Source organism: Photinus pyralis, unplaced genomic scaffold (assembly GCF_008802855.1).
Source record: "Photinus pyralis isolate 1611_PpyrPB1 unplaced genomic scaffold, Ppyr1.3 Ppyr1.4_LG5, whole genome shotgun sequence".
NCBI classification, from domain to species: Eukaryota; Metazoa; Arthropoda; class Insecta; order Coleoptera; family Lampyridae; genus Photinus; species Photinus pyralis.
The window spans coordinates 39107186-39122462 of record NW_022170596.1 but is presented as its reverse complement, the minus strand read 5'-3'; the positions used below and the strand labels follow the sequence as shown (position 1 = coordinate 39122462).

Genomic DNA, 15277 nt, shown 5'->3' with positions numbered 1-15277 from the left:
TTAATGTCAATATCTTTATTAATTCTAGTAATTGTCCGAAGCATAATCGAGTAGTATACCCTACCAATTAAGACGAAGGACTATGCTTTGTTGATTGAAAATCCAGAAAACGCACTTCATAAAGAGTTGATCATGTGTATAGATAATAGTGCACTCGCCAATTGTTGAAAATAAGAATGAATAACGGTTTCATTAATAATTCCCGAGTCATTGTTAACGCCCTGCCAATTTTCAAAATATGTATAAAATTTTTCAAAGCCGTGGTATTAATTTTGCTTACCAAACTAACGGCCTTTTGTCAGAAATTATATGTCTGTTGATAAGTAAGACCCATAGCAAGTTCCCCTGTAACCGATAAACTATAGAACAAACTGATGGGGATGAACAATTATGAATAATTAGCCAAACATACGAATGTTAGTCCAAATAACCCCATTCAAAAACAAATCGCAAGCATTAAAAAAAACAATTGTGAGCACAAATGAACAATACAATACAATACTAAAACCATACGCGACTTCTTTGACGATCCATTAACGAGTGGAAAACTTCCGATTTATGGTCAAATTCAGTTCTTAATATTGATGCATTTATTTTACCACTAAGGTGGTAAGGGAAGGATTTGAGTTATTAATTCCACCCTAATTTCTTCGCTAATTCTAATTTATTCGAGAGAACTTTCCTCCGACAAATCGTTCTCGAGATATTCGCTCTTAAAGTTTTGACCAGTGGATATATTTCTTTCAGACGTCTCAATTACCCTTTTTGAGTACCCTCCAACAATTTCTTTTTGAGATATAAAGAATTATATCCGACCACGATACGGGGTCGAGGAGGGCTATGGTTGGTAGAGACCTTCCATTAGAGTACTATGAAGGATAAAACCAGTTTCACTTGAGCGGTAATTGATTGAAAACAGTTCAGAGAGCTTTCTGGAGTTTTTTCAAAGGTGTCGAAGTCCACGTCTTCAAGCGCGTTCTCGGGTTTTATAGGCACGTCCAACCATAGAAATTGCCTATAAAGGACTAGCACTAGAAGGATCTGAATTCCTATGTGCTCTTAAGTGGCGTTAATATAATAAACAAAGGACAACAGAAACAGCTATTGATCTTTTGGTCCTTTTCAGAGGGTTTTTAAACAGTTTAAAATACACTTTTCTTTTCCAAAACTGTTCTATAGCTTTTTCTTTCACTTGCGCCTTGAAAAACTCTACAGCGCTACTCTAGAGAATTTTAACTCCTTTCGCAAGCACCTTTAGCCGTTTTTAAGGTCACTGTTAGAATTCACAAGACTGTTAAAGAGTCCTGTAAAGAGAGGTTGGCCCGCCTTAAAATCATCTTCAGGCTTGGCCCTTTTCAGAGCCCTTTAGATTTGCCTAGTAAGATCAACTCTGGGTAGGTTCTGTTTAACGGTTCCTTTCCCGAAATTTTTATGTATATTGAAGCTATCTAGGCAGTTTCTAGGAAACTTTGCCCCCACGCTGGAGAATTTATTATACATAACTGTTGATGAACACCTGTCTTAGTCTTAGAATAGAAAAAAAAATGAAAATTACGATTTCCTACTTTTATGCCGGAGCAAATATACAGGGTGTAACAATTAAGTATGTCAAAAAAATTAGGTGGCATAGGAAACCATAGCAAACATTTTAAACTGTAGGTCCAAAATGTTTCACTTGGAATCGACGCCGCCAAAGGTCCCATCACGTGCGTTTCTCCTCTAATTTTCTTCTAGGAAAGCATAACACATAGAAAGACGGAATCACAGGATTTATCTAGCTTTTCTATGATTTGATATCTGGGTGTCTTTGAACATAAAAATGACGAAAACAAACCTGGTTTTTGAAAACTAAAATTATTTTTTTTAAATTTCATTACTGCAAAGACAAATATCGTTACAGTTCTTTATTATCTCGATGAATTGGTAGAGACCGGTTATATTAAATTGCCTTTGATCTACATCCTGATTCTTAAGTAGGTACATAAGTGTACCCACCATCTCTCTTTTGTAATGCGATTGTGATTTTCGAAATTTCCTTTCCTATGTTTAGAGGGCTATGTTTGAAAATATTTGTAAAACACCAGAAAGATCACGTCCAAAAAACAATGGAAATATTTGTATTTGGGTGTATGTTTGAACTTCACTATTTCATTGTACCGGAATAGGTATGTAATCTTCAGTTATCTAATGTAAGACTCTTCTCCGCTTATAGAAGAGTATGTCATTTCTAAGACACCCATTTTGTGCTATATTTAATTCACTGTAAATCTTTGTAATAAGAGGAAAGTGAATTCAAAGTTTGTCTTGCAGTTCCTATAATCCCTGTAACAGTGTTCTATTTCCCTCTGTGTCTAAATAGTTTATTTATAAACTACAGTAACAGTACACTTCAACTGTGGTGGATTAAATTGGAACAATGGATCTTACCTTAAATTGATAAAGTTTAATGAAATTTGAAAGTTAAAGACCTTGTTGACTCTCAAAAATTGCAACGCCAGGCACTACTCCAAATTCAAATTGGTTTTGTGATCGCAAGCCGTTCATTACAACCTCAAACTTATCTGACAATGCTTGGGGGAATCCTGGAGTCCGTATGTCTGGTTTCTTTGAAAACGCTAGATAATCAGGCATGCAGGTCAAGTGTATCGATATGTTTAATATTTATGAATCGTCTTTTTTTAAAATGTCTTCCGTTAAACCGGCATTCAAGTCCTTCTGGGGTGTGAACTAACTGAGATTTTCAATTTTGGCCACGAATTTCAAACAGTATTCGGAAATAAAATTCGAAATTTGTAGCCGCCCAACTATTTTTCAAATGAAATTTAGGTTGGAACGAAACGTTCGAATCGAGCCGCGTTCGATAAGTAAGAATTGAATTTATAAATTAAACCTTGTTTCAATGTTGTACCAGAATCTGTACTGGATTTCACCTGAATCTTTACTTAAAAATAAAGTTAGATATTCTCACCTCAAGTTTGGGTTGGAATTTTTCAACTTAATTTGAAAATTCGATTTTTGGCTCGACGTTCCAACTATTTAAATCATTTCGGAAATAATGCTCAGCGAAGTGTTCGACTTTTGAACGCTAATTTTCGACATATGTAGCACATTTAATTAGTGAATGACACCTCATTTTTGTTGGAAAGGTATGTGAACGCTTGTTTTATTTCGAGACACTCTCAAAATGAATTGCATTAATTGTATTTGTATGCTTCCCATGAAAAGGCCTTGGCCTAATCTGGTGATCGACACAGTGTAATTGCAATTTTTTAGATATTCGTCAAGGCCTTTTTACCTCTTACGTCTCCATGCAGTTGAAGTGGTAAGTTTTTTCTTCTAGTCATAAGTTTTACAACCGATAAACATTAATCGGCAACAATCATACCGTATAATTGTAATTGTAATAATATAGCAGCTTATAATTATATAATGCTAATTTAGAATCTGCGTCTTTTAGACGCTCCAACAGAGTTTGCGCACTGTTCTACGTATTTATTCTTTTGGTTTTATTTCTATTTTTAGCTTAGCCAACTTTCTTGATTGGCATAAAGGTCCTCATTCAGTTGATCCATCCAATTAATTCAGCAAGGATAACATTACTTTTATCTAGGCAGGTGAAACTATGGTTACCAAGTGTGAAACTAGTAACAATCACTGATGTTTTGGTTGCGTGAATAAATATGGAAGAGAAAAAGAATTGTTTCTCGTTGTGTTTTCTACTTATGGATGGCAGTATAGAAAATTCGTGGAATTATGCTACTTTCTGGAGCTGACATTGGTCGTCATACACGAACCTATACAAATCAATAAATTATTTATTTTTTGCTGTATTAGTGCATTGTGACTACATTTCATAGTGTACAACCGTAAATGCCCAAGATCCCCCAAAAGCAGTGCTTTAGGTCATAGTTAAATAAACTATTTTGGACATTTTATTGTACTAAAAGTCATATATCCAATTTGGGAAAAATCCATTGGCACCAGTGAGTTCCCAGTCGATCACGCATCCTTCCCAAAGACAAGTGACATAATTCGATAAACAATAAAATATGTAAACTACTACCTAAATTTACATTAAAATTTAATTTCACTACTTAATATTAGTAACACCTGTAATTTGCACTTGTTGAAGGTCCCTCATGATTCATTAAGCTCGTCCATTTCCACACGTGAACCAAATTCGCGACATCTATTAATTCCACATAATTATTTATTATTAAACGTGTTTGTTACTATTACCATTCAATGGTAAAAACATTTATGCATTACTATTACTATTTTCACAGTAGAACGGTTATTTACAGAATCTTATCACTAGCATCATGACTAACAGACAATTTCCTACCGTTCTATGACTATAGAATATAAATATAGTGAGGAATAACAAGTTCGCCTAAACAATGCTTTGGATCTTCTTTTGCTTCAAAAAAATCATCACGACTAACATCATTAGTTTATGTAACAATAGTCGATAATAATAAAAATTGTACTTTAAGCTAAATTATTGTAGAATTAAAAAATTAATAATATGCCATCATACTGAATACCTTGACTACGGAAATATTTCTAAAATTTATATATGTACGAAGTTCACGAACAAAGGCCTTGACATTCCTTATCTTTTTTATAAAACAATCAAACAATGAATATTGATTAGGCCTATGGATTTTATTACGAATCGTAATTGTGTCGGAAAATCTGTGCGGAAAGATCATCGCAGAGAGCGGGTTTTTTCGATTGCGCGCCTCCGTAAGTTATATTTTAATGTACACATAAGGATGAATTCAACTACATAAATGAAAAACATTGTCAGGTTGGCGAAAAAGTCACCGTAAGCTTTGAAAATTTGGGAATATAAATACGTCAGCGCTATTCCAAACGCTTGAGTCGACATCATGAGTATTCCGGCAGTTATCCCTTGTGGAATTGGATAAGTAAGTTCCGCTCCTAATTCCAATCCCGTTACCTGCATTCCCAACGTCGAGAATCTGTAAAAGTGTATCGATGTATCGTGAAATTCTACTACGAAATTAATTTACCCGAAAATGGCCGTGATGAAGTATGCTAATAGTATTCCTTTATGAATCGCGAAGGTGTAGCATAGCATTGAGCATGCACCCAAAATTGACAGAAGTAGAGCGGCTTGCCTGAAAAAATTTGTATACGATTGAAGCACTATCATTAGCCTTACTGAAATTTTCCATATCTGTCTAAAATAACGCCACAAGATAACGTCCCAACCATGCCTGAGAGCACCATGACCAGCCCGATGAAACCGGCGTCCTCACGACCATCCTGAAAACACAAATTAGACTGTGTTGAACTTAAACACTTACACTCACATGATAGTGCTTCAGAATTATTTGGTTTAGCAACGTGCTGATGGTAAGCAGAAGCCCGATGACAATACCAAAGGAGATTATTAGAAATATATTTGTTCGGTTGGACACAATTATCTTTGCCATTTCCAAGAAACCCTTATCCTTTTCGATCTTTGATTGAGCGATTGATGGGGGTGATGGGGGCGCTCCCTTAAAAACTGAAACAAACAGTAAAGCTCGCTTCACATGTAGTCGTTCTCACATATTAGTAGTACAACAAGAATCGCTGTATCCACAACTGCCAATGATATATTCATACGGTACAGTGAGCCGGCAATGTCATCCTCGCCCTGTGCTCCGCTTTGAAAAAAAAAGGGAGGTACCAGGAACCCCACGGCCAGTCCCATCTAAAAACTGCAATCAGTGCCTACGCGTTTAGCCAAATTGTCATTTTACTTGTATGCCTATTACGGAAATACTGCAAGCTGAGGATACTTCCTTGGCCGGAAACCAAACGGCTGCCAGTTTTGGCGGCACTGGCATTACTACAACCTTTGAAATTGATATAATCACCTGACCTAGCATTAGCACCCAGTATCGATCTGGGGAGACTGCGCCTACTTTTATCCAGGTCCCCAATGTGGTAAAGCCCATCCCCATTAGAGTGGTGACACGTAGACCCTTAAACATGATATAAGTTTAGTACAGCATTATAGAATGTCACATATGGTCTTCCAAAGAGATTAACCAATTCTAACAATCTTGTATTATACATTTTGTGACACCACTGAATCTACAGGGTGCGACATTACTGCATGTAAAAAAAATTGGGCGATAGAAGGAATCAAGACAAGCCCTTTCTCCAAATAAACCGAGGGTTCAAAGCGCTTCGTTTGGGAGCCACCCCCAAAGAAGTGGTGAAATTTGGATTTCCTCTTTAATTTTTTTCTCAGCAACCATAAGAGTTAAAAAGACAGGCAGCACGTCTTCGAATAGGTTTTCGGATATGCCCTATCCAATTTTCAAAATTCCTACCACGAAAGGGCGCAAAAATTCTGATTTCGGCGAAATTTGGTATCTGGGGGTTTTTAACATGAAAATGACGAATCTGGAATTCGTTTTTGATAATTCGAAAAAAAAGTCCCACTGCAATTCTTGGCCGGACAACGAAAATGGAGAGAATTCCACGAACGATTATTTTTTTTAATTTGCGACATTTTCAATTAAGTACATGCGAAATTATATCATTCACTAGTAGGTGGGGGACACTTTGTAACTCGAAGGCCCAATCTTCAAATGAGTATAACTTTTGTTTGAAAAGTTATTTAAAAAAACTGTTCGACAATTTTGTTCCTTAACTCATCAAGTATGTACACAACAAATTTTGTTGTCCGGCAAAGAAAAGACGTGGACTCTCGGTTTATTTGGAAAAAGTGATTGTCTTGATCCCCTCTATCACTCTTTTTCTTTTTCATGCGGTCATGTAACACCCTGTATAAGAAGAATAAGTTGTAGCGACATTGCACTTTATCTCAAAAATGGTTAAAGATAATATAGATCTATCTTCAATAGATTTATCTTAGATCTTAACGTATATTCTGAAAATCGAATAAAACATAGGATGTGGATAACTTTTGGGACACCCTGTATAAATAAGAACCAAGTTGTAATAGTCCCATTAATATACAGCAGCGAATGTCTTTTTGTCGAAAGAAAATACATACAATAGCAGCATATTTAGTGGATGGCAACAATGTATCCCTCGTTTTTTTTAAAAAAAAAAACGCTGACCTAATCAACCACGATAAAAAAAATAGGACGCGTGTATGTTGGTGACATATCGCTTATAGGCTTTTCCAAACGGAAAAAAATACTAGAAATCCTTAACGGTTTCCCCGTTTAAAAGCTTCTATCCATTTAAAAATGTGCTCGGTCAATTATTGCATTGAACCATTGAATAAAAAATTTTTAGTCAATGATTCAACTCAACATTTCAAATAAGTGCTCCTATTGAATAGGTACTTGACGATGATTGCAGATTATTTTTATATTTCGTTCTTATTACAAGTTAAGTATAATTTTGTTTAGTTGCGCAACAGTTAACAATAAATGGTTAATTCCAATTACGCGAACTGTAACCTACTATAATGGATTGACGACAGACTTTCGATACTTCATTCGTACAGTTGGGTAGAACAAGACTGGGGGAAACACCGCATTATTCATGTGCGTAGAGAATGTCCTCCTTACTGTAATTTCTTTCTGTATTGGAGTATAGAATGTTTACTATAATTACATCTAAGTATACCCTACTACCAGGCCCATTCTAAAATAATAGCTATGCCTTACTGTACAGGGTGCAATAATTGAGTATGTCAAAAAAGTTTGTCGGTAGACGGAACCCTTGTCAAAAGATGAACCTAAATACTCCATGCAAACCGATATTAAAAAGAGTATTGACAAGCTGTTATACCTCAAAATTCTGATGTGCATGATTATATCACAAGGCACACATACAGTTTAAGGCTACCTAGTTACAGATTATGATTGAATAAGTAATTATTCAATGAGATTATCCAAGATTCAAAATTGTATCCTACCGAAGGAATTCCAAGTCGATAGCATGACAATGTCAACATTTAAATCAATGATAAAGAAGCTGCCTATTGAGCACAGTTTTTACTCTGTTAATGATTTTTTTTACTGCTTCTTAATGTAAACGATAGCGCAGTTTCAGTAATTAAATTGGTTTCCCCGGAATATATTATTGATCTCTGGAGATTGGATTTATAAATTGGAAATTTCGAAGTGATTAATTTGGACGGGATTCACATGTTGTCCCAGTGAGATTATCATATTATGGGTTCTTCGCTTTTTATCTAAGCACCGCATTTTTCGTTTATTTAGAGTGTAGGTTTCGGCTGTAACTTGTTGTACCGTACTTTCCAGTGCCTTATTATGGGAAATAAAATGTTAAACAACTTTCATATAGAAAAATTTTGTATACATTCGATATTTGCCGAGATATATACTAGGTATACTCAATACATAATGGGCACTCTGTATAGTTAATTGGCCGTTCAGTTTTGTTTCTATTGACAAGCAACAAAAATCAAGGAATCTTGCAGTCACTTTTCAGATTGCAGGAGAGGTTTGCATTTAAGAATTCTCCTAAAATACGTAAAATTGTGGAAAGGTTTGAGCTAATCGATCGCACAGAAAAGAGCAAAGAGTTATTTTATTTTGTACAGTTTTAGTTCAGAATTTCAAAACTTAAACGAAGACAATTCAATTCATTAAGTCTTTTAGTTGAAGATTCATCAATATACTGGTCGGTATTGGTTCGTTTTTTTTGTTTTTATTGGCAATTTCGAATCAATTATATTGTAAATGACCCTGAAATTTTTACATTTATAGTATCTAGGTATCAAAACAGAAGGCGTGTGATGTTATGTTTGTAAATTTTGTTCACGCGTGGCTTTCCTAATTTCATAAAAAAACAAGTGGTTGAAAACAAACGCCTTCGTGCTGTACAGATTGGGATATTGCCAAAGAGTATATAACGTATATATATATACTCTTTGGTATTGTATACCAATGCGTAAACAAAGAGAGTAATTACACATGTTCGTTGCGATAAAAAATGCAAGAAGTGTTAAAACAAAAGAAAATCATGTAAGCGGAATTAGAAAATTATCCCTTATATTTGTTTAAGTATTCAATTCCCTTATGATCTTGAAGAATTATTCAAGAATTGCAGTACCATATGCGGATAATGAAAAGTCTTGATGTATACAAGGTGAGGAAAAACAGCGCTAGCTTTTTATAGTTTTATTCCTAGAAGAGTTAGTACTAAAATAGGTAGTCACTGCAGTGAGAAACTTCATCATCTCCGAACAAGATTTAAATTAAAATCAGCACTGAAATTAGATTTTTTGTAATTTTGGCAATGTATATCGATGCCCAATAACGTTTTGCATTTTTTGTTTTGTTTTTGGAGTTTTGCCGAAACTTTCAAACTTATTTCCATGTCGATTAACTCCTATATACAATCAAATCACAGATACAATTTAATGTACTTGCTCTTTTTACGCGCTCTGTTTTGAAATAGCCTTCTTGTACGCCTTACAGTTTCCTTTTACAAAAATTGGATCCAATCATCATGTCTCTGATAATTCCATATGATATGAAGTACTTACTTTGTTTTTTTTCATGTTAAAAGCATCATTTTATACTCGTATTAGACTACGAAACAGAAAAGCTCACGAAGCAACAAAACCGTGAAGATATACGCGTGCAATGAAAATGAAAGACGATTGCCCAGAATAACATAAATAAAGATCTATTTTTGTGAAAAAAAGTCCCGTTCCGTACCCATTGAAACGGTCAATGATTAGTAGCAAATCGCCCAACCTTGCACTTGAAACCTTTTGTTACGTATCGGTACATCATTCATTCGTAACAGTTTTCGATGAAATAGGCAATTGTGGTGATTTAGGATTTACGCGAACATGTTTGGGAAGTCCTCGGTTATAGGTATATGCTTTGCATTCCAAAAAAGTTATTGACAGCATTTTCTATTTTTATAACGCCAGACAAAATACGTCAAAATATGCTAATGGTTGTGTAATTTTAGGTGAATGTGTGTCACTATCATTTTGGGATACTTGTTCGACACACAGAGGTGTGACCAACTGCAGTTACCTACGTCAAACGAAAGACGCAACATTTGATGTAACTGCCCATGAGATAACTAAAGCAGTGGAACTACATTCTTGAATATGGAAATTTATGTTGCCGTCAGTAGACTACCATTACATTAATTGATACTGATCCTGTAGGTTAAAAACGACAAAGAATGACAATTACAATTATCTTCAACAATCTGGCGTAATGCCAAAGTGCCGCAGTGTCCTCGTGGGTTTTCCTGTTCATTTCATAACATATAATTGGTTCGGTTTCGCAGTACCACCGCATTTTATCAGGATAATTTTCTACTCACCCATCTTTCTAGTATGAAAGTTGAAGGAAAACCAAGCACTAAGTACATTAATAAATAAATCGTCGAGCTCCAATTTACTGCCATGTATGTAACTCCGTAGTACTTAACAATAACATCTGCAATAATGGCGTATTGCATAATGTTCATTATACAGCTCACAGATACAGCGAAGAACATAAACAACATAAACCATCGTTTTTTATAGACCTTGCACTTTTCCTCTTCTAATTCAAAATGGGCATCGGCGTCTCCATTTAGGGGCAGATCTGCAATATGCAACATTTGCTATGCTCCCATAGACTAAGCACAGGTGAGGTACTTGCCAGTTTGAACAGTAGATACTTGCTGATAATGCATCATTTTAACTAAACGGATTCTTTAAACTTATTCTGTGAAACGCCTGATTAGTTGTCATTTAGGTTTTAAACCAGTTCCATATTCGACTTATCTCAGATGTGGAATGTCTTTATTACTGGCTTGGTGGCAATGAGAATGATAAAAATTTAAATACTTGCTTCGGTCTTAGCGAGATTTACTTTTTACTGGAAGTTGCTGCAACTTTGTAATTTTTGTGGAAAGTTCATTATTAGAAAGATATTTATGCGTTTATAGCAAGAAATAAGTAAAATTTATTTTAAGAAATCGCCTTCTATAATGGGTCAAGTAATTTTAGGTAGATTTCTATCTATCAACCTATTGTAGGTAATGGTATACCCTGCAGTATATTTATAGGTTTATAGGTTTATATACAATGTGTCCGAGGTAGAGCACACCATAGGAAAACGGCAAAGTATTTTTTGGCGAAGGATCCACGAGTTCAACGTAGGTACTACTTCAATCTCTTTCTAGCATCAGGCAAGCGCAATAACGTACGTCCAACACTAGGTATAACTTTAAGTACATACTAAATGCCTCGTGGATCCTTTGCGAAAAAATACATTAATTCTGTTTCCCTATGGTGTGATCTCCCTGGGACCACAGATATAATATGTAAATATCTGTGCTGGGATACACGGTATATCACTTCCAAGAAACACTCTAACTTTCGTAATTATAAAGCGATTTCGGCCAAACTTTAAGCGTTAGTGTAACTCATAAATATCTCAATCTGCTAATTCCGCCATATTGGAACAATTCATCTCCTTCCCCAACAAAATTGGTATACATAAATAACGTGGTTGTAGTTTTGAATTTCATCATAAAAAAGTTTCCGGTGACCAGGAGGACTAGGAAAAGGAAATCATATGACACTTGGATAACTAGTAGATCTACTAGATCCGTACTACTAATTTATGGCACTTTAATACAAATGAGACGAAGTGGTGTTCAACTTTGAATGCAAGAAAATGTTCCTTTCGTTTAAAGCCCCAATGTCTCCGTTTCTATGTCGAGGATTTCATGTTTGGGGGGATGTAAGGATAAATGTATCTAGTATTGATTCCTAGGAGTTTGACGCTTCATAGTACAAAACGGAACGAGTTAAGCTGTTTATCCTAATAAGTTAATAACAGGGTGTATGAAAGCGTAATTCTTGTATATTAACGTTTTCACCGCAAGAACATCATTTTAGGATGTGCCAAAGAAGAACAGGGAACAAAAACATCATTTTCGGGTGTGTAAGAGAAGAATATAGAACAAGAATATCATTTTTTCTTTTATTTTTTTTGCTGTAACGAAAACATTTTCTGGTGACAAATTGTTTTGCGATTTTTTCCTTTGAATTATACGGAAGAAATAAAAGAGTCAAGATGCAGGAACATTCTACCAACCAAATGTTACTTATTATGTTAAGTACAAGTTTTTATTTTGTCGATTTGTAATACGGTGAGCTTTCTTCATCTTCTCACACGTTCGTCAATGAATTAATTGTTCTAAATTGTATCTGGCGCTACATGGTCTGGCTTTACTGTTGAATTAAAATCTGGAAATAGGTCGTATCAAGCTACGTATGCAATGTTGCAATTTGAGCCCAACATAGGCAAAAATAAGCTGCTTTTGCAGATTCAGAAACTCCGTAGGCTGCCCTGAAAGCCGAGCGAACCAATAAAAGTTAATAACATATCTTCCCGTTAGATAGAAGTAGAGAAGATTCGACCGTTCGTCAAGCTGAAATCATATTAGAGCAGAGAGATGAGAAAAAAACAGTTTTAAGTAGTCTCAAGGGTAGCTTGTTGTCCAATTTAGCTTGTTGGTTTTTTTGGAAAATCGTCATTATTTGCCCCAGTGGAAAAATGTGGTAACAAACTCCAAGTGACATTTTGGGGGCGTTATAAAAAAGTTTAGTTCCGCAATACTCAGCGTATATTGGGCGCGGAAGTTGTAATCATAAGCAAATATTTGGGCAGTTAAATACACTAGGAAAAGGAGTTGAATTTAATTCAGGAACAACAAGAAAACTGTTCAAGAACATCCATAACAACTAAGTTATAATAACAATCCATTTAAATTGAGTGTGTATGGCAGCGCACGGTTTGGAACGAAATTTGTACTGACCAACAAAAGAGTTATCATCAGGAAAAGCCTGTATTTCCCAATCAATCTTCAAAATAAAGTCCGATTCAAAGAGTCATCGCTTAGAGGTGGTGTCAAGCCGTCGGGTTTCTAAGTATGCAGTCTTTTGAAAACATCTGATATCTACCCCAGGTCGATGAGTTAGAAAACTTAGCCGTAAGAATTCCAGATCTTCCATGTCGAAGAAAACTTTGTAAATAAAAAGGTTAGTCGTATTTCTGTATTTTTGTCAAATTCACTCTATAACTTTAAGATCTGTTGTAAAAGGTAAACGTTGTCCTGTTATATCACTACGAATAAAATTTTACATGATATATTTTAAAGGAGTCGACAAAATGTAAAACATTATCTTTTCAATGTGTGTTATTATCAAAAGAACCTCTTGAACTCCTTCTCTTTCGGAATCAAGGAAGTTCCCTAAATTTCAGTATGAAGGAAACCGAGTTCAGGGATCTATTACTTAATTTGTCAAAGTAAAAAATCAAAATCAAGGTGTATTTGCAATATTCCAGTAAATTAGTCGTCTTTCAATTTCAAATCATTACCTTAATTAGAAGTAAGGAAAGATCCCAAATTTGTGACAGGAAGATTTATTAGTAAAAGCAAATTAATGTAAAGAATTTTCTGATTTTATCAATATACAGTGATTTGCCACTTTAGAGTTATTATTTTGTTGGACAGTAAATTTTGAACTAAAGGAGATCTCTTTCATTTACCAGGAGAGTAAGAGGTAAAATATAATAAGGCACCGTAAGGGATAGTCGGAGGCATTTTAATCATTTTTTATAATACAGTTTTCTGGTTTCTTCCGTTAAAAAAAACAAAACAAATTGTAAACGAATTATTTTCAACGGAAAGTGCCGATGCATTGCTTATTTGTTAATTTTTCGCCGAAAGTTCGTCAAAAACCGATCAAGAATTGTTTCAAATGTTTTTAAAATATTTTTTAAGAGCTATTATCAAAGTTTTCAGTTGGCGCATAACTTATTTTCTAAAAAAAAAAAAAACTTTTAGAATTGGTACCGCAGGCGGCAGACGGTCGATTTTAGCACACTCGGATAGGCCAAACTGGAACTCCATCGGTTAAAATTTTAATCACTCTCGTTTAGTGGATTTCGAACTAGCTCCCGTACTAGAACAATGCATTCCAAAAGATACAGTTATTATCTTTTAACGAGAGATAGGTAATGTAGTGGCCATACACATACCAGTATTCACTTCAAATATTTTTGGGACAAATAATATTCTACTTATTTTATTATTTAGTTAATTGCTTGACTTTTTATTTATTTATTCGCCGAAAAAGGATTTTAGGTTAGGGTCGCAGCAGGACAGATCCTTCAAAGACTGGTAAAATGGGGTAACATTGACATATCTTGGAAATTAATTTTTTTGATCATTTGGTAAGCAACTAAAGCCCTACTTTTTCGGCAGAATTTAAGGTACTCCTATACTCTTTATGATACACATGGTATAAAATGAAAATATTTATTGATTACAAAATTATGATTTTTATTTGTTTAGGTGTAAACTGTCAATGTTACCCTACCTTAGGAAAACATTGACCCCTATGAAAGTAACGTATATGTCAATGTTTGGCATAAATAGTGTAAATTGACACTGGCCTTCGATCTATAATGGAACATTAACATAGAAAAATAAATCAGTATTTGAAATTTGAAAATATCTCAAAGTTGCCCCTATGTCAATGTTACCCCATTTTACCTTATTTATTTTATAACTAAGCATACAAACATTTGTTAAAGATAAATCGTGCGGAATCCGAGGATCATTACTCACTTAGTGAATTTAATTACACTACTATAATCTTATTATGACCTTTTTTTGTGCGAAGAAATTGCGTATTGAGTAATACACGTTTTTCATTGCCAATTTCATGGCCACCAGGGCAGCACGCAAAAATGTAAATCAATCGCAAGACTGGTAGGTGAAGTCTACACCTACCTATGTATGCTTGACTTACCTATAATGTGTGTTCAAATTTTCTCGATTATTATCTAACATCAATACATTAAAAAATTAATCCATTTTCTATCGAAAAATGTATAAATAATTATCATGCGTACATGTTGGCGGTTATTCCGGGTAGAGGATAACCGATTAAGCATATAGGAAAATAACCCAGAGTAATTTCCCCTGAGGAAAACACACCTCCTCTACTGCCATAAAATATTTTAGTATTTTTCAAGAAATTGACGTCTTCATTTAGTTAACCCTTAAAGAACTATGTCGTCAATTTGAGGGGCGAATTGTTAATGCAGCTGAGGTTCGCTTATAGCATTGAGCGAAATTAAATTAAATTCATTGATCTTGTCGGTTATTATATTAGCAGAAATAATATAATATAATACTGTGATTACTCGCAAAGCAGATGAAGAAAAACTAATTATATAGCAAAAGTATTATCGGATGCATAATTAAG

At 34.7% G+C, this 15277-nt stretch overlaps 1 protein-coding gene across 1 annotated transcript; it reads right to left on the bottom strand.

Annotated features, from left to right (window-relative positions):
• Positions 1-3501: 3501 nt before the first annotated feature.
• On the bottom strand, positions 3502-10794 carry LOC116170963 (uncharacterized MFS-type transporter C09D4.1-like). The gene is made up of 8 exons (XM_031487553.1): positions 10647-10794; positions 10324-10589; positions 5778-6002; positions 5584-5728; positions 5343-5539; positions 5192-5295; positions 5040-5147; positions 3502-4988 (listed from the first exon to the last, which is right to left on the bottom strand). Exons 1-8 carry the CDS (start codon positions 10681-10683, stop codon positions 4712-4714), a joined length of 1359 nt encoding a protein of 452 aa, XP_031343413.1. The 5' UTR covers positions 10684-10794; the 3' UTR covers positions 3502-4711.
• Positions 10795-15277: the final 4483 nt, after the last annotated feature.

Excerpts from the sequence above, each read along its gene's own strand:
- LOC116170963 (XM_031487553.1), bottom strand. The coding sequence starts at position 10,683 with ATGATGCATTATCAGCAAGTATCTACTGTTCAAACTG. Across the intron at positions 5,729-5,777 it reads TTTCCGTAATAGGCATACAA|ATGGGACTGGCCGTGGGGTT; the intron begins GTAAAATGACAA and ends TGCAGTTTTTAG. Across the intron at positions 4,989-5,039 it reads TTCATCACGGCCATTTTCGG|ATTCTCGACGTTGGGAATGC; the intron begins GTAAATTAATTT and ends ACACTTTTACAG.